The sequence below is a fragment of the Oncorhynchus keta genome, unplaced genomic scaffold (assembly GCF_023373465.1).
Source record: "Oncorhynchus keta strain PuntledgeMale-10-30-2019 unplaced genomic scaffold, Oket_V2 Un_scaffold_10655_pilon_pilon, whole genome shotgun sequence".
Taxonomy (NCBI): Eukaryota; Metazoa; Chordata; class Actinopteri; order Salmoniformes; family Salmonidae; genus Oncorhynchus; species Oncorhynchus keta.
Genome location: NW_026290756.1, coordinates 37,128 through 59,707, shown reverse-complemented (window position 1 = coordinate 59,707; position 22,580 = coordinate 37,128). Strand labels below are relative to the sequence as shown.

The window sequence follows — 22,580 nt, the reverse complement described above, 5'->3', positions numbered from 1 at the left end:
CTTTGGAAGTATGCTTGGGGTCATCGTCCATTTGGAAGACCCATTTGCGACCAAGCTTTAACTTCCTGACTGATGTCTTCAGATGTTGCTTCAATATATCCACATAATTTTCCATGCCATTTATTTTGTGAAGTGCACCAGTCTCTCCTGCAGCAAAGCACCCCCACAACATGATGCTACCACCCTGTGCTTCACGGTTGGGATGGTGTTCTTCGGCTTACAAGCCTCCCCCTTTTTCCTCCAAACATAAAGTTGGTCATTATGGCCAAACAGTTCTATATCTGTTTCATCAGACCTGAGGACATTTCTCCAAAAAGTACAATCTTTGTCCCCATGTGCAGTTACAAACTGTAATCTGGCTTTTTTATAGCGGTTTTGGAGCAGTGGCTTCTTCCTTGCTGAGTGGCCTTTCAGGTTATGTCGATATAGGACTTGTTTTACTGTGGGTATACATACATTTGTACCTGTTTCCTCCAGCATCTTCACAAGGTCCTTTGCTGTTGTTGTTCTGCGATTGATTTGCACTTTTCACACAAGTATGGGGCAGCAGGGTAGCCTAGTGGTTAGAGTGTTGAGTAACCAAGTAACTGAAAGGTTGCAAGTTCAAATCCCCGAGCTGACAAGGTACAAATCTGTTGTTCTACCCCTGGACAGGCAGTAAACCTATCATTGACAATCTTAACTGACTTATCTAGTTAAATAAAGATAAACTAAAAAAATATCAATCTCTTGGAGACAGAACACCTCTCCTTCCTGAGTGGTATGATGGCTGCACAGTCCCATAGTGTTGGTACATTGTTTGTTCAGATGAATGTGGTACCTTCAGGCATTTGGAAATTGCTCCCAAGGATGGACCAGACTTGTAGAGGTCAATTTTTAAAAATGATTTCTTTTGATTTTCCCATGACGTCAAGCAAAGAGGCACTAAGTTTTGAAGGTATCAGAAGCTTCTAAAGCCATGACATCATATTCTGGGATTTTTCCAAGCTGTTTAAAGGCACAGTCAATTTAATGTATGTAAACTTCTGACCCACTGGAATTGTGATACAGTGAATTATAAGTGAAATAATCTGTATGTAAACAATCGTTGGAAAATACTTGTGTCCAAGTAGATGTCTTAACCGACTTGCCAAAACTATAGTTTGCTAACAAGAGATTTGTGGAGTGGTTGAAAAACGAGTTTTAATGACTCGAACCTACATGTATGTAAACTTCCGACTTCAACTGTATATATTGTAATGACCTGACTAGATCATAAAGGAACAATTGTCCAGACAGAGGATTGAGTTTACGAATTGACGTTTTATTAAACCAATTTTACACAGGCAGGCTACTGTTTGGCCATAGCCCACGCCAAATAAATGAAAGATAACCCACAAGCTAATCGTGACCTTCTCTTGTGAAGCCCAGACGTAATAGAGAGAACAAAGGCTAAACCTGGTTTTAACCTCTTATGTTCCACCCCCCTAGGTTGATTGGCATGTCGGACCCGGCGAACACTGGGTACTGGTATGTACAACACAACCACCTACTAGCCTAACACACAGCTGTCTGTGCAGGTCGCTACACACCCCCACCACAAATCCCACTTCTGACACCAGTGTAATGAAACAGCAGGGAGCAGGTCTCGAGCCCTCGACCTTTGAGCCCGAGGTCCGGCGCGCTATCGACTGTGCCGCAAAAGCATGCTCGTGCGGCAGGGTCTTTACACTATATATATATATATACTTTTATATTTCTTTATTATATTTTTTAAAAGCCTGCTTTCAACGGGGAACAAATGTATTACTTATTAAATGCACATTTCTGAGAATGAGGGAAGGGAGGGACTGACTTTCACACTCCACCCACAACGAGGAGGCAGTTCTATTGAAACCGAAGGCGACACGTTACCATTGTTTTCTGCAAAAAGAAAAACCATAAAACGCATGTCCTTTTCCGTAGAATGATGTAGCCACAGTACGTTTTTATTACTTTAAGCCAATTGATTTGGTATTTAGTCGAGATATTTCGAGACAGTTGAAGAGAACCACGCAGACAGACAATCATGTGAATGGACATTTTTTCGTTGAGTGAAACAGCAGCAGAGGCAAACGATTTGAGAAATCATCAAATCTGAAGGTAGGTTGCTAACCCTTTTATGTATGACAATAAAATGACTGTCGTTAATTTAGGCGACTGTCTGAATTGCATGGGCTGTAAAAATGCAACTACCACTATCCTTGCATTTGACGCGAATGGTGCACTGTTAGTAGCCTACAAGCTACAATAATACTAGACTATTGGTCTATTTAGTCTTGTTTGTGGTTATTTATGTGCGCTAGTGTGAGGATTAAGTTTGGATTCGAGTTAATACTTGGTTTATCAATGGATTATTGTTGCTATCGCCTACGAAACGGCCAAGTGAAATGTCGCAGTGATTGAACAACTCTTCATTGAAGTGAATCCTTCCTTTAGTTCCATTAGTCGACATTAAAACGTGTACAGGGCTTCTGAGACTCGCTTGAACTGTCCATTAGAGTAGTCCTGAAAGCATAGTTGATTTGGTTCAGAATATGAGGCAGCTACATTCTCCAGTGCACTCCAAGACATTGAGATTCAGCAACAGATCAGAGTTTGCCGCCATTTCAAAAGCCCTCCCTCAGGCTCTCAAATCTTCACTTCCGTCGACACGCCCATTTCTGGTAGGAGGGGGAAATAATAAAAGTGGCTCTTCAATGAACTGATATGAAATTACACTTCATATTAGGTTTTAAATAGTTGCTGTAATTACATTAAAATGTTTACATCCCATTAAATCACAGAAGTAATTCATACGTCTCTGCCTATCCAGATAAATGGCATGAGTAATCCAATTTGTGCTTTATCTTTAATGTGATTTGATGGTGTGATGCAATTTTGTAGCTTCCAGAGGCACGCAGAGGCCAATTTGAGCACAGTATCACTGTGCAGGAGCCTCTCAAATTTTGTAACAATGTGGAGGGCTCGGTATAGCTCCACATTGACATTATTGGTTGATGCCAGATGAGGGGCGTGAGGACCTCTATAAATGCTGCAAGTCCAATGCAGACATCAGATTGATCTGAAAATGTGATCGGAGGCTCCGTATGGAGGGTGACACAATTGTGGAGCCTCCAAAGGCACGTAGAGGCCAAATTGTGCTCTGTACCGCATTGCTGTGCACCTCCCACATTTTGTAACAATGCAGAGGGCTCCGTATAGCTCAGCATTGACATGATTGGTTGACAGTAGGTGGGGGCGGGAGATCCTGTATAAACACAAACGCACTTCCCTCACAACTTCATTCACAACAGCTCTGCTGCTCCGGGAAGAGCAAGAAGTATGGATGCTGCACTGCCAATGCAGAGGTCGGCTTGACCATGCAGAGCCTTTTAAACATGTACCATATGCACAGCAGTGTTCTAGAATATCAGACCGTTGGCTTTCATAGGTTGTCTTTTTTTATGATTCTCAAACAATTTCTCCAACTGTCAACCCATTTCAATAGAATAAAGGACTTGTACGCAGAGTTTGTTGGGAATTTTGTTGAGGTGCGTGTTCTGGCATTGCATCCCCTTCTGATGGTGGTCTCAGTCTGTAGACTCTGAATATGTGGACGCTTTACGTTGTTTCGTCGCCCCATTCATTTTCAATGGAGGGAAGTGAAGCGGGGGGAGGACCGTTGGGCGACGTGAACAGGGTGGGACCAAAGTTGGGGAAAGCTGAACTTCATGCAAATACTTTGCCGATATCGGGCGCTATTGACCAATTGAAGCTCACGTTAGCATCCAGCAGCTACTGGATTGGCTATTGATAACTAGCAATATACCTAGCATGCTTGCGAGCATCCACATTAGGGTGAGGCTGGCAAGGCGAAATACAAGTGCTAGTTAATCAAGACGGTTATGCATACATCTCACGTCAGTGTTACAACCTTACGTTTTTCAGTTAAAATGACATCAGAACAAATAATGCTTTGATCTGGCAAAAAAATAAATAAATGTGGACATCAGTCTGTGTTATGATCACCGACCCAACTAATACCGTCATCACCGACCCAACTAATACCGTTATGATCACCGACCCAACTAATACCGTTATGATCACCGACCCAACTAATACCGTCATGATCACCGACCCAACTAATACCGTTATGATCACCGACCCAACTAATACCGTTATGATCACCGACCCAACTAATACCGTTATGATCACCGACCCAACTAATACCGTTATGATCACCGACCCAACTAATACCGTTATGATCACCGACCCAACTAATACCGTTATGATCACCGACCCAACTAATACCGTTATGATCACCGACCCAACTAATACCGTTATGATCACCGACCCAACTAATACCGTCATCACCGACCCAACTAATACCGTTATGATCACCGACCCAACTAATACCGTTATGATCACCGACCCAACTAATACCGTTATGATCACCGACCCAACTAATACCGTTATGATCACCGACCCAACTAATACCGTTATGATCACCGACCCAACTAATACCGTTATGATCACCGACCCAACTAATACCGTTATGATCACCGACCCAACTAATACCGTTATGATCACCGACCCAACTAATACCGTTATGATCACCGACCCAACTAATACCGTTATGATCACCGACCCAACTAATACCGTTATGATCACCGACCCAACTAATACCGTTATGATCACCGACCCAACTAATACCGTTATGATCACCGACCCAACTAATACCGTTATGATCACCGACCCAACTAATACCGTTATGATCACCGACCCAACTAATACCGTTATGATCACCGACCCAACTAATACCGTTATGATCACCGACCCAACTAATACCGTTATGATCACCGACCCAACTAATACCGTTATGATCACCGACCCAACTAATACCGTTATGATCACCGACCCAACTAATACCGTTATGATCACCGACCCAACTAATACCGTCATGATCACCGACCCAACTAATACCGTTATGATCACCGACCCAACTAATACCGTTATGATCACCGACCCAACTAATACCGTTATGATCACCGACCCAACTAATACCGTTATGATCACCGACCCAACTAATACCGTCATCACCGACCCAACTAATACCGTTATGATCACCGACCCAACTAATACCGTCATCACCGACCCAACTAATACCGTTATGATCACCGAATACCATCACCGTCCCAACTAATACCGTCATCACCGACCCAACTAATACCGTCACCACCGACCCAACTAATACCGTCATCACCGACCCAACTAATACCGTTATGATCACCGACCCAACTAATACCGTTATCACCGATCAACTAATACCGTTATGACCCAACTAATACCGTTATGATCACCGACCCAACTAATACCGTTATGATCACCGACCCAACTAATACCGTTATGATCACCGACCCAACTAATACCGTTATGATCACCGACCCAACTAATACCGTTATGATCACCGACCCAACTAATACCGTTATGATCACCGACCCAACTAATACCGTCATCACAGACCCAACTAATACCGTCATCACCGACCCAACTAATACCGTCACCACCGACCCAACTAATACCGTCATCACCGACCCAACTAATACCGTCATCACCGACCCATCACCACCGACCCAACTAATACCGTCACCACCGACCCAACTAATACCGTCATCACCGACCCAACTAATACCGTCATCACCGACCCAACTAATACCGTCATCACCGACCCAACTAATACCGTCATCACCGACCCAACTAATACCGTTATGATCACCGACCCAACTAATACCGTCACCACCGACCCAACTAATACCGTTATGATCACCGACCCAACTAATACCGTCACCACCGACCCAACTAATACCGTTATGATCACCGACCCAACTAATACCGTCATCACAGACCCAACTAATACCGTCATCACCGACCCAACTAATACCGTCACCACCGACCCAACTAATACCGTCATCACCGACCCAACTAATACCGTCATCACCGACCCAACTAATACCGTCATCACCGACCCAACTAATACCGTCATCACCGACCCAACTAATACCGTCACCACCGACCCAACTAATACTGTCATCACCGACCCAACTAATACCGTCATCACCGACCCAACTAATACCGTCATCACCGACCCAACTAATACCGTTATGATCACCGACCCAACTAATACCGTCACCACCGACCCAACTAATACCGTTATGATCACCGACCCAACTAATACCGTCACCACCGACCCAACTAATACCGTTATGATCACCGACCCAACTAATACCGTTATGATCACCGACCCAACTAATACCGTCATCACCGACCCAACTAATACCGTCATCACCGACCCAACTAATACCGTTATGATCACCGACCCAACTAATACCGTTATGATCACCGACCCAACTAATACCGTTATGATCACCGACCCAACTAATACCGTCATCACAGACCCAACTAATACCGTCATCACCGACCCAACTAATACCGTCATCACCGACCCAACTAATACCGTCATCACCGACCCAACTAATACCGTCATCACCGACCCAACTAATACCGTTATGATCACCGACCCAACTAATACCGTCATCACCGACCCAACTAATACCGTTATGATCACCGACCCAACTAATACCGTTATGATCACCGACCCAACTAATACCGTTATGATCACCGACCCAACTAATACCGTCATCACCGACCCAACTAATACCGTCATCACAGACCCAACTAATACCGTCACCACCGACCCAACTAATACCGTCATCAGACCCAACTAATACCGTCATCACCGACCCAACTAATACCGTTTTGATCACCGACCCAACTAATACAGTCACCACAGACCCAACTAATACCGTTATGATCACCGACCCAACTAATACCGTCATCACCGACCCAACTAATACCGTTATGATCACCGACCCAACTAATACCGTTATGATCACCGACCCAACTAATACCGTTATGATCACCGACCCAACTAATACCGTCATCACCGACCCAACTAATACCGTCATCACAGACCCAACTAATACCGTCATCACCGACCCAACTAATACCGTCACCACCGACCCAACTAATACCGTCATCACCGACCCAACTAATACCGTCATCACCGACCCAACTAATACCGTCATCACCGACCCAACTAATACCGTCATCACCGACCCAACTAATACCGTCATCACCGACCCAACTAATACCGTTATGATCACCGACCCAACTAATACCGTCATGATCACCGACCCAACTAATACCGTCATCACCGACCCAACTAATACCGTTATGATCACCGACCCAACTAATACCGTTATGATCACCGACCCAACTAATACCGTCATCACCGACCCAACTAATACCGTCATCACCGACCCAACTAATACCGTTATGATCACCGACCCAACTAATACCGTCATCACCGACCCAACTAATACCGTCATCACCGACCCAACTAATACCGTCATCACCGACCCAACTAATACCGTCATGATCACCGACCCAACTAATACCGTTATGATCACCGACCCAACTAATACCGTCATCACCGACCCAACTAATACCGTCATCACCGACCCAACTAATACCGTCATCACCGACCCAACTAATACCGTCATCACCGACCCAACTAATACCGTCATCACCGACCCAACTAATACCGTCATCACCGACCCAACTAATACCGTCATCACCGACCCAACTAATACCCTCGTTGTGGAGGAGTGCTTTAATACCACCGACCCAACTAATACCGTCATCACCGACCCAACTAATACCGTTATGATCACCGACCCAACTAATACCGTCATCACCGACCCAACTAATACCGTCATCACCGACCCAACTAATACCGTCATCACCGACCCAACTAATACCGTCATCACCGACCCAACTAATACCGTTATGATCACCGACCCAACTAATACCGTCATCACCGACCCAACTAATACCGTCATCACCGACCCAACTAATACCGTTATGATCACCGACCCAACTAATACCGTCATCACCGACCCAACTAATACCGTCATCACCGACCCAACTAATACCGTCATCACCGACCCAACTAATACCGTCATCACCGACCCAACTAATACTCTCATTGTGGAGTGCTTTAATAGTTGTCAGGCTTTACTGTAGTCTACCACTGACAGTAATATGTTTATGTTCATGGGGGATTGAAAGGTCCTGTGAACCAGACTGCACTCTAAATGATTTGTATTTATTGTGTTTGTCTTCAGATGTCAGCAGGAAAGGATATCTACAAACGGGTCAAAGCAGAGGTCCGGGCCAACCTGAAAATGTTGAAGTCGAAGAAGTTCAGCCGATTTCGACACCATCTGTGTAGGAAGATGGATGATAAGAGTGTTGAGATGATGGGAGTGAAAGACATTGTGTCGGTACTGATGAAGAAATATGGAGAAAAGGCCTGTCACATTGTGTCCTCACTTCTAAAAGACAGTAAATATCGGAGTAAACGGAGACGAAGTCAACAAGGTGAGTATAGGCATTAATACTCTATAACTCAAATGTATGAGTTCACACAGGAGTAAAGGAGGGATTTTGGGCTTAGTCTTGATTATAGTATTTACCCAGTAGCGTTTGATTTTCTTCTAATAAAGTTGTAAGCATAATTGTTTAGCGTACCACATATCCGGTAAACTCCCCTCAGAATAAAATATCGGTGTGGGAATTGTATTACAACAGTGAATTTTATGACCTATATTGTAAAACAACCATGTATTTGATGACCTATATGCAATGTTTTCTGTATCTTTTTAAATTTTTATATTTTATTTATTTATTTCACCTTTATTTAACCAGGCAGGCAAGTTGAGAACAAGTTCTCATTTACAATTGCGACCTGGCCAAGATAAAGCAAAGCAGTTCGATACATACAACAACACAGAGTTACACATGGAGTAAAACAAACATACAGTCAATAATACAGTAGAAAAATAAGTCTATATACAATGTGAGCAAATGAGGTGAGATAAGGGGGTAAAGGCAAAAAAAGGCCATGGTGGCAAAGTAAATACAATATAGCAAGTAAAACACTGGAATGGTAGATTTGCAGTGGAAGAATGTGCAAAGTAGAGAGAAATAATGGGGGTGCAAAGGAGCAAAATAAATAAATACAGTAGGGGAGAGGTAGTGGTTTGGGCTAAATTATAGATGGGCTATGTACAGGTGCTGTGAGCTGCTCTGACAGCTGGTGCTTAAAGCTAGTGAGGGAGATAAGTGTTTCCAGTTTCAGAGATTTTTGCAGTTCGTTCCAGTCATTGGCAGCAGAGAACTGGAAGGAGAGGCGGCCAAAGTAAGAATTGGTTTTGGGGGTGACCAGAGAGATATACCTGCTGGAGTGCGTGCTACTGGTGGGTGCTGCTATGGTGACCAGCATGCTGAGATAAGGGGGGACTTTACCTAGCAGGGTCTTGTAGATGACCTGGAGCCAGTGGGTTTGGCGACGAGTATGAAGCGAGGGCCAGCCAACGAGAGCGTACAGATCGCAGTGGTGGGTAGTATATGGGGCTTTGGTGACAACGGATGGCACTGTGATAGACTGCATCCTATTTATTGAGTAGGGTATTGGAGGCTGTTTTGTAAATGAAGTAGTCGAGGATCGGTAGGATGGTCAGTTTTACAAGGGTATGTTTGGCAGCATGAGTGAAGGATGCTTTGTTGCGAAATCTAGAATTTGCTTCCTATTTAACTTTGGATTGGAGATGTTTGATGTGAGTCTGGAAGGAGAGTTTACAGTCTAACCAGACACCTAGGTATTTGTAGTTGTCCACATATTCTAAGACAGAACCGTCCAGAGTAGTGATGTTGGATGGGCGGGCAGGTGCAGGCAGCGATCTTATGTGCTTGTTTCCTGGATTTTGATTGAGCCTACTTAAAACAGTGTTTTCAATGGAGAATTCATAAAACAATCTCAGTTTAATTCTTTTCAGTCCATGGGTAGGCTTCATTTTGGTCCTAAAAAGGCCCTTAATCTCTCTCTCTAATCAATGTTAAATGATTCACCAAATCCGTCTTTCCTCCATAGGCTTTGAGAACAAAGAGAACCAGACAATCTCAATGGATGACCAACAGGTAATTGGGCTTTTTTTGTGTGTTCTTTCCAGATACAGGGATTCTGAATGTTCCTAAAGATGTGTTTGGGACATAGTGTTTTTACATTTACATTTACATTTAAGTCATTTAGCAGACGCTCTTATCCAGAGCGACTTACAAATTGGTGCATTCACCTTATGACATCCAGTAGAACAGTCACTTTACAATAGTGCATCTAAATCTTAAAGGGGGGGGGGGTGAGAAGGATTACTTATCCTATCCTAGGTATTCCTTAAAGAGGTGGGGTTTCAGGTGTCTCCGGAAGGTGGTGATTGACTCCGCTGTCCTGGCGTCGTGAGGGAGTTTGTTCCACCATTGGGGGCCAGAGCAGCGAACAGTTTTGACTGGGCTGAGCGGGAACTGTACTTCCTCAGTGGTAGGGAGGCGAGCAGGCCAGAGGTGGATGAACGCAGTGCCCTTGTTTGGGTGTAGGGCCTGATCAGAGCCTGGAGGTACTGAGGTGCCGTTCCCCTCACAGCTCCGTAGGCAAGCACCATGGTCTTGTAGCGGATGCAACTGGAAGCCAGTGGAGAGAGCGGAGGAGCGGGGTGACGTGAGAGAACTTGGGAAGGTTGAACACCAGACGGGCTGCGGCATTCTGGATGAGTTGTAGGGTTTAATGGCACAGGCAGGGAGCCCAGCCAACAGCGAGTTGCAGTAATCCAGACGGGAGATGACAAGTGCCTGGATTAGGACCTGCGCCGCTTCTTGTGTGAGGCAGGGTCGAACTCTGCGGATGTTGTAGAGCATGAACCTACAGGAACGGGCCACCGCCTTGATGTTAGTTGAGAACGACAGGGTGTTGTCCAGGATCACGCCAAGGTTCTTAGCGCTCTGGGAGGAGGACACAATGGAGTTGTCAACCGTGATGGCGAGATCATGGAACGGGCAGTCCTTCCCGGGAGGAAGAGCAGCTCCGTCTTGCCGAGGTTCATCTTGAGGTGGTGATCCGTCATCCACACTGATATGTCTGCCAGACATGCAGAGATGCGATTCGCCACCTGGTCATCAGAAGGGGGAAAGGAGAAGATTAATTGTGTGTCGTCTGCATAGCAATGATAGGAGAGACCATGTGAGGTTATGACAGAGCCAAGTGACTTGGTGTATAGCGAGAATAGGAGAGGGCCTAGAACAGAGCCCTGGGGGACACCAGTGGTGAGAGCGCGTGGTGAGGAGACAGATTCTCGCCACGCCACCTGGTAGGAGCGACCTGTCAGGTAGGACACAATCCAAGCGTGGGCCGCGCCGGAGATGCCCAACTCGGAGAGGGTGGAGAGGAGGATTTGATGGTTCACAGTATCGAAGGCAGCCGATATGTCTAGAAGGATGAGAGCAGAGGAGAGAGAGTTAGCTTTAGCTGTGCGGAGCGCCTCCGTGATACAGAGAAGAGCAGTCTCAGTTGAATGACTAGTCTTGAAACCTGACTGATTTGGATCGAGAAGGTCATTCAGAGAGAGATAGCGGGAGAGCTGGCCAAGGACGGCACGTTCAAGAGTTTTGGAGAGAAAAGAAAGAAGGGATACTGGTCTGTAGTTGTTGACATCGGAGGGATCGAGTGTAGGTTTTTTCAGAAGGGGTGCAACTCTCGCTCTCTTGACACTGCCATTGATGCTTTCACCATTTTGAGTAGTCAACTGGGTGGGGCTTGGTATGTGTTAGGAGGGATCATAGAATTCCATTCAGGTCAGCAGGAGGAATCAGCCAATGAATTATTCTGCTGTGTGAACATTCTGTAACTGTAGGTGGCAGTAAATCACCAACCTGGTCTCTGTTCCTGTTTAGACCAAACACACTGCAGCACAGTATGCAGCTACACTCTAGCACAGTAGGTGGTGGTATGATCCTATTCAGTTTATTTATGAAGTGTCACTACACTCATAGAAGTAAAGAGAACCCACAATGGCTCTGGCCTTGTTGTCACAGAAGTGGCCATTGCTGAAGATAGAAGATGAGCTGTCTAGTACATCTCTATGGTATGGGGTGACGAGGCTAATATGTTATTGTTTCTTTCCCTGTGATGGATGTGTCATCTCTGTCTAAGGCCAACCACGCTGGAGGACCACTCGGTGCGATGCCAAGTGGCGCTCGGTATTCAAACACCGCAACTAATGGAAGCAACGTTAATGCACCAATGCTAACAAGGTGTTCAGTTGGAAAGGACTTGCATTTAAGTTGTACCACAAATATTTATGGTGAGAGAAGGTGTCAGGACTTTTGGGGCAAAACCTGGGTGGATCACTGTTTTTATAAATTGTATACATCTTTGTAAGTTGCTCTTCTATCCTAGTTTATTGTGATGTTTATGACATGTATTTTCTCTCTAGGCCATGTGCCTGGAGGGGAGATGATTGACCAGCAGGTAATGAAAGGGATTTCTTATAGACAATCTTTAGAAGATTATGGACTGTTGCCAGCATTAAATCTATGTTATTGAAACACTGTATTTGAAAGGGTATTTGAAATCTAAATGTCTGTTTTGCTAATTCCTGTAGGTGCTAGTGTATGACCAGAGCAAGGAGAAACAGAGTAAGTCAAATTCAGTTGTTATCCCAGAGCAGAAAAACAGACTAATTTCACCCAAAATAACACTTTCATAATTATTTATTTTGCTCTTTTTGAAGACATCCTTCACATCAGAGACGAGATCAAAAAACACCAGAAGATTAAGTCTGAAAACATACTAGAGGGTATTGACACCCAAAGCACATCAGTCCTTAACAAGGTCTATACAGAGTTGTACATTGTCACCTGTGATTCTACCAGCATCAATAAGGAACACGAGGTGTGGCAGGCCGAGACGGCACACCTCAAAGACTACTCTGAGGCTTCTGTCATAAAATGCCAAGATCTCTTCAAGCCTGCCGAAGACGAAACTATCAGATGTGTGATGACGAAGGGAATCGCTGGCATTGGGAAAACTGTGGCAGCTCAGAAGCTCAACTTGGACTGGGCAAATGGAAAAGAAAATCAAGATCTAGATTTTCTATTCCTCCTATCTTTCCGGAAGCTGAATTTGTTAGAAGGCCGGTGCAGTCTGCATGGACTTCTTCAGCTCTTCTACCCTGAACTTAAAGACATAAACGTTAGGAAGATGTATGATGAACATAAGGTTTTGTTCATCCTTGACGGCCTGGATGAGAGCCAACTGCCACTAGAGTTTGATGAAATTGAAAACAGGCTGATATCTGATGTGTCGGAGTCTGCTTCACTGGACGTTTTGCTTACAAACCTCATCACTGGCCGTCTTCTCCCTGGGGCTCTCCTCTGGATAACCTCCCGTCCAGTAGCGGCCAATCAGATCCCCAGAGAGTATTGTCATCGAGTTACAGAGATCAGAGGGTTCAATGATGCTCAAAAGGACGAGTACTTCAGGAAACACATCAGAGATCCAGAGATGGCCAGCCGCATCATCTCAGACATAAAAGCAACCCGGAGCCTCTACATCATGTGCCATGTACCGGTGTTCTGCTGGATGGCAGTAACTGTGCTTCAGGATATACTGAGTAGAGACAGCAAGAGTGGGCCAAAGCCTCGATCTTTGCCGACAACCCTCTCTGAAATGTACATGCATTACATTAAGATCCAAACAAGTATCAGTTTCGAGAAGCACGGACCAACACAGGGGAAACAACTTTCTTTCATGTCAAACAATGACATATTTTTGAAATTGGGAAAGCTAGCGTATATGAACCTGGACAGTCAAAACGTGCTCTTTACAGAACAGGACTTGACAAACTGTGGCATTAGTGTCATGGAAGCTGCTACGTGCCCTGGCCTGTGTACAGAACTTGTTGAGTTAGAGCATGGACTGTATCCAAAGAAAGTGTATTGTTTTGTACACTTAAGTGTTCAGGAGTTCTTTGCTGCGCTGTACGCATTTCATGAATTTGAAAATGGTAGATTTGACTCAGTGAAAGCCTTAATCAAAAAGAGGAAAGGGGGCACTTTGTTAGATTTTCTCAAAGGTGCTCTGGACAGGGCATTAGATAGTAAAAATGGACACCTGGACCTTTTCGCGCTTCCTTTTTGGGATCTCTCTCGACTCCAGCCGGGCAATCCTTCAAGACATTCTGGGAAAAACAACCAGTGGTTCAGAATGCAACAAAAAGTTAATTGGATATATCAAGATGTTGAAAAGGAAGGACCTCTCTCCAGAGAGATGCATCAACTTGATCCACTGTCTGCTTCAGCTGAAGGACCGCACCATTCTACAGAATGACAACAACAACCAAGTCTCGCCTTCCGACACACAGCCAACTCCATTTCAGTGTTCTCTCCTGGCATATATGTTCATTATGTCAGAGAAGCCTGAAGAGTTTGACTTCAGGAATAACAAAACTTCTGAGGAAGCTTTTCGCAGACTGACTCCTGCTTTGCTGTCTTGCACTAGAGCGTTGTAAGTATCACTCACTATTTGTGTAGCATGTTTACATCGCACAAGTACTTTTTAAACATTTTTTTATGTACAGTATAAGTTGAATGGCAATTAAGAACTCAATATTTTTCACAGATTCAACTTTTGTGACATCACAGCACTGGAGTGTAAAACTGTAGCCTCAGTTCTTCAGTCTGAGAAGTCCCACATGACAGTCTTGGACCTGGGACTCAACAACCTGGGAGATGAAGGGGTGATCAAACTCTGCTGTGGGCTGCGGAACCCCAACTGCAAGGTGGAAACCCTGAACCTCAGCCACAATCATGTGGGAGTTGGCGGTGTCATGGCAATCTGCGAAGTACTGACTTGTCCCACCTCAAAACTCCTGAACTTGGACCTCAGCTGCAATGACCTTGGGGACCCGGGGGCAGAGTTGCTTGCTTTTGCCCTCCACAAGTGTTACAAGCTGCAAGCACTGAGGTATGTAAATCAGTACCAAATAAGATAATGACACATTTTGAAGGGGTTCATCTCTGTGCTGATCACTGTGCTGACCTATGGATGGTTCTTCAATGTTCAATGTTTCTAGTTTTAATGGTGAAACAAATTTGTATGCTTTCCATAATAATTTTTCCTATTCTCATTTATAGGCTATCTGGCTGTTTGATCACATTACCTGAGGATGTGTCCTCTGTCCTGGCCATAGCGTTGAGGTCAGCATGCTTCCAGATGAAAGAGCTGGATCTGAGCTACAATCCCCTCAGAACCCTTGAACTGGATTTCCCACTTCAGCTGAAGTGAGTTAGATTGAGGAGAAATACGTGTCTCTGAATAAAATATTAATGAGTAGAGCTAAACATTGAGAGATTAGAACTTTAACAATTAAACTATTTAATTAAACTAATTCAACCTTGTAGAGATGATCCTTGTTACATTCTAGTGTTATTATACTGCATCCCCTGAGTGGTATGAGCATTTCAGGCTTTCATTAATACCTCTTTATTTAGTGTGTTATTATAATGCATCCCCTGAGTGGTATGAGTATTTCAGGCTTTCATTAATACCTCTTTATTTAGTGTGTTATTATACTGCATCCCCTGAGTGGTATGAGCATTTCAGGCTTTCACTAATACCTCTTTATTTTGTGTGTTATTATAATGCATCCCCTGAGTGGTATGAGTATTTCAGGCTTTCATTAATACCTCTTTATTTAGTGTGTTATTATAATGCATCCCCTGAGTGGTATGAGTATTTCAGGCTTTCATTAATACCTCTTTATTTAGTGTGTTATTATAATGCATCCCCTGAGTGGTATGAGCATTTCAGGCTTTCATTAATACCTCTTTATTTAGTGTGTTATTATAATGCATCCCCTGAGTGGTATGAGCATTTCAGGCTTTCATTAATACCTCTTTATTTAGTGTGTTATTATAATGCATCCCCTGAGTGGTATGAGTATTTCAGGCTTTCATTAATACCTCTTTATTTAGTGTGTTATTATAATGCATCCCCTGAGTGGTATGAGCAATTCAGGCTTTCATTAATACATTTCATTTCAGGCTTTCAATACCTCTTTATTTAGTGTGTTATTATAATGCATCCCCTGAGTGGTATGAGCATTTCAGGCTTTCATTAATACCTCTTTATTTAGTGTGTTATTATAATGCATCCCCTGAGTGGTATGAGTATTTCAGGCTTTCATTAATACCTCTTTATTTAGTGTGTTATTATAATGCATCCCCTGAGTGGTATGAGTATTTCAGGCTTTCATTAATACCTCTTTATTTAGTGTGTTATTATAATGCATCCCTGCATTTCAGGCTTTCATTAATACCTCTTTATTTAGTGTGTTATTATACTGCATCCCCTGAGTGGTATGAGCATTTCAGGCTTTCATTAATACTAATACCTCTTTATTTTGTGTGTTTTCCAGCATGGACCACGGAGGAGAGAGCAGGAATAAACCGGGTCTGCAGAAATGTGAGTAAATGTCCATTTATCATTCTCACCTTTATGAACACAGTGATTCACATTGATCTCTGTAGAATATTTGGCATATAGGAGGACTGTGTACCAATTTATAATAGTGTCAAGTGTGACAGCAACGCTTGTGTACCAGGTAACTGAAACTTCTAATCTTCAAATTTCAGATGCCATTGAGGTCACACTAGACCTCAACACAGTAAACGATTTCCTGTCCCTGTCTGAGTGGAACAGGAAGGTGACCCACGAGAGGAAGAAGCAGGACTATCCCTTCACCGAAGAGAGGTTTGATAACTGCAACCAGGTGCTGTGCAAGGAGGGCCTCTGCGGGCGTCATTACCTGGAGGTTGAGTGTCTACACGACGTACACATAGGCATGGCCTACAAGACATTAGAGAGGAAAGGAGCTGGTGACAATGTAACGCTGGGACAGAATGCTGTTTCTTGGACTTTGTACGCCTCAAAGGATAAGTTCCATGCCCAGCATAAAAAAATTATTCACAATTTACGGCTCCCTGAAATCAAATCAAATGAGTCCTATAGAATAGGGGTGTTCCTGGACTGGCCGGCCGGCATCCTGTCCTTCTACAAAATCTCCTCGGAGTCTGACAAACTGACCCACCTGTACGCATTCCACACCACATTCACTGAGCCCCTTTATCTTGGGCTTAGACTTCAATCCCCAACATCAACCATTTCTCTCATAGTTAAGTAGCCTACAGTACATCTAAGCATTGTCTTTCAGAAAGTATATGTGCCACTGGGTGGGGAGGGAGAGGCATTATAGAAAAGTTTGTGGTCATACTTAGGTGATAATGTCGTATACTTGAGAACAGAATGGATCATGGGTTTGCAATACTGTTATGTTGTATCTCCACTTTATTCCTCTTGTTATATTTAGTGAACAAAGAATGTAAAATAATGTCCTATATACTGTATAGCCATACTGACCATAACTTCATTTTAAAAGAATGTCAAAAGCTGGCTAATGATCAAACAATGGAACAAAACTTTGTCTGTGCCTTCAGAAAGTGTTCACACCCCTTGACGTTTTCCACTTTTTGTTGTGTTAAAAAGTAGGATTAAACTGGATTTAATTGTAATTTTTGGTCAATGATAATCAAATAAAACTAATACCAAGGTGGTAGAAATTCAGACCATTTATTACAAATGAAAAATAAAACACGAATATATCTTAACTATATAAGTATTCACACCCCTGAGTCAATACATGTTAGAAACGCCTTTGGCAGCGATTACAGCTGTGAGTCTTTACAGCTGTGAGCCTTTCTGGGTAAGTCGAAGAGATTTACACAGCTGAATTGTACAATATTTGCCCATTATTTTTTTAAATTCTTCAAGCTCTGTCAAGTTGGATGTTGATCATTTCTAGACCGCCATTTTCAAGTATTGCCATATCTTTAAAGATGATTTAAGTCAAAACTGTTACTAGTACACTCAGGAACATTTAATGTTTTAGGTTATTGTCCTGCTGAAAGGTGAATTTGTCTCCCACTGTCTGTTTGGAAAGCAGACTGAACCAGGTTTTCCTCTTAAGAATTTGCCTGTGTTTAGCTGTATTGCATTGGTTTTCATCCTAAAAAAAATCCCTAGTCCTTGCCGATGACAAGCATACCAATATGATGCAGCCACGACCATGCTTGAAAATATAGAGAGGTACTCAGTGATGTGCGGTGTTGGATTTTCCCCAAACATGGTGCTTTGTATTCAGGACAAGCAGTTCAGTTCTTTGCAGTATTACGTAAGTGCCTTGTTGCAGACAGGATGCATGTTTTGGAATATTTTATTTCTGTACAGGCTTCCTTTCCACTCTGTCATTTAGGTTTTAGTGTTGTGGAGTAACTACAATGTCGTTGATCCATCCTCAGTGTTCTCCTGTCACAGCCATTAAACTCTGTCATTTAGGTTAGTGTTGTGGAGTAACTACAATGTCGTTGATCCATCCTCAGTTCTCGCATATCAAACCATTAAACTCTTTAACTGTTTTAAAATTTCCATAGGCCTCATTGTGAAATCCCTGAGCAGTTTCCTTCCTCTCTGGCAACTGAGTTTGGAAGGACAACTGTATCATTGTAGTGACTAGGTGTATTTATAAAACATCCAAAGCCTAATAACTTCACCATGCCCAAAGGGATATTCAGCTTCTGCTTTAAAAAACAAACATTTTACACATCTACCAATCTGTGCCCTTCTTTGTGAGGCATTGAAACATCTCCCTGGTTTTTGTGGTTGAATCTGTGCTCGATTGAGGGACTTACAGGTGACAAGCATACCAATATGCTGTGGGATACCGAGATGGGATAGTCATTCAGAAATCATGTTAACCACTATTATTGAACACAGAATGAGTCCATGCAACTTATTATGTGATTTGTTAAGTACATGTTTACTCCTGAACTAATTCAGGCCATAACAAAGGGGTTGAACACTTTTTGACTCTTGACATTTCAGCATTTCATATTTTATTAATTTGGCAAAATGTCTAAAAACGAAATTCCACTTTGACACTATGGGGTATTGTGTGTAGGTCAGTAACACACAATCTCAATTTAATCCGGCTGTAATACAGTGTTTAATTCAGGCTGGGGGGGGTAATGTAAGTTGTCCGGTGGCGATTTTATGAATTGTTCAGCAGTCTTATGGCTTGGGGGTAGAAGTATCTACAGTAGTAGTTTCTACAGTTGAAGTCGGATGTTTACATACACGTAGGTTGGAGTCATTAAAACTCGTTTTTCAATCACTCCATAAATTTCTTGAGGAGAGGCGGCAACGAGTGGGAACATGGACGAAAATGCACTTGCTGAAATGAGACTCCTCCACATGGATTTAATAAATAGTTGCATTCCGCAGGCTACAATCAACAGCCTGATCAACTCTACGCAAAGGAGATGTGTTACGCTGCATGAGGCAAATGGTGGTCACACCAGATACTGACTGATTTTCTGATCCACTCCCTGACATTTTCTTTAAACTATCTGTGACCAACAGACACATATCAGTCTTCCCAGTCATGTAAAGTCCATTGATTAGAGACTAATTAATTAATTTAAATTCTCTGATTTCCTTATATGAACTGTAACTCAGTAAAATCTTTTAAATTGTTGCATTTTGCATTTAGATTTTAGTTCAGTGTATTAAGAGTCTCATTTTATTAAGAGTCTCAATTCAGCAAGTGCATTTTCAATGGCTGTGCGAAATTGCTGGATATTGGCGGGAACTGGAACACGCTGTCATACTTGTCGATCCAGGGCATCCCAAACATGCTCAATGGGTGACATTTGTGGTGAGTATGTAAGCCATGGAAAAACTAGGACATTTTCAGCTTCCAGGAATTGTGTAGATAGATCCTTGCGACATGGGGCCATACATTATCATGCTGAAACATGAGGTGATGGCGGCGGATGAATGGCATGATAATGGGCCTCAGGATCTCATCACTGTATTGAAATTACCATAGATAAAATGCAAATGTGTTCATTGTCCATAGTTTATGCCTGCCCATACCATAACCCTACCGCCACCATGGGGCACTCTGTTCACAACATTGACATAAGCAGCCTGCTCGCCCCAAACGACGCCATACACACTGTGCCATCTGCCCAGTACAGTTGAAAACGGGATTTATCCATGAAGAGCACACTTCTCCAGTTGCAATCGAAGGTGAGCATTTGCCCACTGAAGTCGGTCACGACGTCAAACTACAGTCAGGTCATGACCCTGGTGAGGAAGACAAGCACGCAGATGAGCTTCCCTGAGACGGTTTCTGACAGTTGTGGGTGGCTGGTCTCAGATGATTCCTCAGGTGAAGAAGCCGGATGTGGTGTTCCTTGTCTGGTGTGGTTAGAAGTGGTCTGCGGTTGTGAGGCCGGTTGGACAGACCGCCAAATTCTCTAAATCGACATTGGAGGCAGCGTAGGGTAGAGAAATTAACATTAAGTTCTCTGGTGGACATTCCTGCAGTCAGCATGTCAATTGCGCACTCCCTCAAAACTTAAGTAAGCTGTGGCATTGTGTTGTGTGACAAAACTGCACATTTTAGTGGCCTTTTAGTGTCCCCAGCACAAGGTGCACCTGTGTAATGATCATGCTGTTTAATCAGCTTCTTGATATGCCACACCTTTCAGGTGGATGGATTATCGTGGCAAAGGAGAAATGCTGACTAACAGGGATGTAAACAAATGTGTGCACAAAATTGGACTGAAATAAGCTTTTTGTGCATATGGAAAATGTCTATATTTTATTTCAGCTCATGAAACATGGGACCAGCACTGTTTTTATTTTTGTTCAGTGTAGTCTCCTCAAATAAATGTACAGTGGATTGAACTTATTAACCAATGTCTTATTGAGGATTTGAATGTGCTCTCTAGCAACTTCATATGTGCAAGGCTTCTTGGGGGCCCAATGAACATACTAAGAAAACCAAACATGACTAGGTTATAATGACCTAAATACGAGAAACACCATCTCTGTGTTTACAACAAAACATCTGCAAAAAAATTAACAAAAATATGTGGAGACTTTTGTTGTTTATTAATTCTGGCATGCGCTGCTGTCAATTACAAAGGAATGGGAGTTACATTTCAAGTTGCTTCCATGTCTTATCTTGTGCCAACACTAGATGGTGTAGAGATCTTTGATTGGAACAGTATTCAAAACAAAACCTCAAAATGCATGACAAAATAAGACAATTAATGAAAATAAAACCAATATTTAAAAATGCTAAATTATTTAAACTATAAACAAAACAAAAAACATTAAATTGTCACATCAACAAAAATGATGCATGTAACAGTGCAGGGACTGGTTCAACTGGCTTCCGCCAAAGAATTGACCGGCTTGAGGAATATGTTGGAAATTCCCACCAGCCATGCTTGCACCAAACCAATGCTTTTACATGCATGAGAGGGAGTGAACAAGTGCACACCTCCGGGAAGGGGCAGGGAACCAAAACGCCGCCTTAAACTCTCATATAGAGGGGACATTGTGACTTTGAGGGGGGGTTATAACTCCCCCGTTTCATCTTTGCCATTCTTATCCCCCTTCACCTGGGCATTCAGGGCCCGTTTAACCCCCAGGTTTGGGCTTGGTTTTGTGCCATCCTCCTTGGTGACCTCTGACCCGGGACAGGGCTGCATGGACTGAACGATGTGTTGTAGTGTCCAGTGTTCCTCCTGCAGCGTGTGGTCGTCAAGGGTAAACTGACCCTGTTTGGTCCGGATCAGCTTCCTCACGTGGGCACACGACGAGAGCGCTTTTCCCAGGTCGTCCACCAAGCTTCTGATATAAAATCCACCACCGCATTCAACATCAAGAGTGAAGAGGGGGGGAGTGAAGTCCTGCAGTGACAGGTTATACACTGTGACCGGCCGTGCAGGTTTGGCTTCCACCTCGTGGCCTTGCTTCAGTAGGACAGAAAGACGCTTGCCATCCTTCTTCAGTGCAGAGTACAGTGGAGGAACCTGCATGATGTCCCCAGTGAACTGCTTCAACTTCTCCTCAAAGGCTTCCCTGGTAATGTGATCATAGAGCTTCTCATGAACCACCTTGCCTGTGGCGTCAAGGGTGTCTGTTGCTTTTCCCAACTCTCCAACAGCCATGTATTTCTTTGAACCAGCAAGCATAGTACTAAGCATCTTTGTTCCATTTCCAATCCCAACAACGAGCACACCAGAGGCTGCGCTGTCCAGAGTCCCGCCATGCCCCATTTTCAGAGCTTGCTTCTTCCTTTTTCTGGGATTAGGATCTTTCACACCGGCCTCTTTGAGGAGTGTCTCTTTTAATGAGTTTAAAACATCAGCAGACGTAGGTCCTTCCTTTTTATAAATGGCAAAAAGTCCATTTAAAGATTGTAGTTTTGATAAAGAATGTTTAGGCACAGCTACGCCAGTTACTGAACCAGCCATGCTTGCTTTCCAAAACAATGAGGCGCGACTTGATGACGTAAGTTTAACTGAAAACACTTCCGTTTACAAATGCGTCATCATCGATGACTACCAGAAATGTATCAAAACATTAGCTAGTTAGCTGGTTACGCACTAGCGTGTCCTCCCACCTAAAATAATACTACAGACTACTCGGT

General features: G+C 43.4%; 2 protein-coding genes and 1 long non-coding RNA gene across 3 annotated transcripts; 1 reads left to right on the top strand and 2 right to left on the bottom strand.

The window, feature by feature from the left end:
* Positions 1-1,833: 1,833 nt before the first annotated feature.
* Positions 1,834-17,635, top strand: LOC118374917 (NLR family CARD domain-containing protein 3-like). Its single transcript, XM_052513416.1, is given in 12 exon segments — positions 1,834-2,121; positions 8,247-8,502; positions 10,055-10,101; positions 12,164-12,314; positions 12,447-12,481; positions 12,615-12,648; positions 12,744-14,139; positions 14,141-14,518; positions 14,633-14,977; positions 15,148-15,294; positions 16,431-16,477; positions 16,648-17,635. Coding segments are annotated over 11 exon segments (3,384 nt in total). The 5' UTR covers positions 1,834-2,121; the 3' UTR covers positions 17,196-17,635.
* On the bottom strand, positions 15,358-16,267 carry LOC127927281 (uncharacterized). Its single transcript, XR_008126803.1, has 3 exons — positions 16,068-16,267; positions 15,838-15,975; positions 15,358-15,561 (listed from the first exon to the last, which is right to left on the bottom strand). It is a non-coding gene; the product is annotated as an uncharacterized LOC127927281 (long non-coding RNA).
* Positions 17,636-21,010: 3,375 nt separating the features above from the next.
* On the bottom strand, positions 21,011-22,502 carry trub1 (TruB pseudouridine (psi) synthase family member 1). Its single transcript, XM_035761405.2, has one exon. It carries the CDS (start codon positions 22,402-22,404, stop codon positions 21,502-21,504), a length of 903 nt encoding a protein of 300 aa, XP_035617298.1. The 5' UTR covers positions 22,405-22,502; the 3' UTR covers positions 21,011-21,501.
* Positions 22,503-22,580: the final 78 nt, after the last annotated feature.

Bases quoted from the DNA above. Each gene is read 5' to 3' on its own strand.
- trub1 (XM_035761405.2), bottom strand. From the start codon at position 22,404: ATGGCTGGTTCAGTAACTGGCGTAGCTGTGCCTAAACATTCTTTATCA.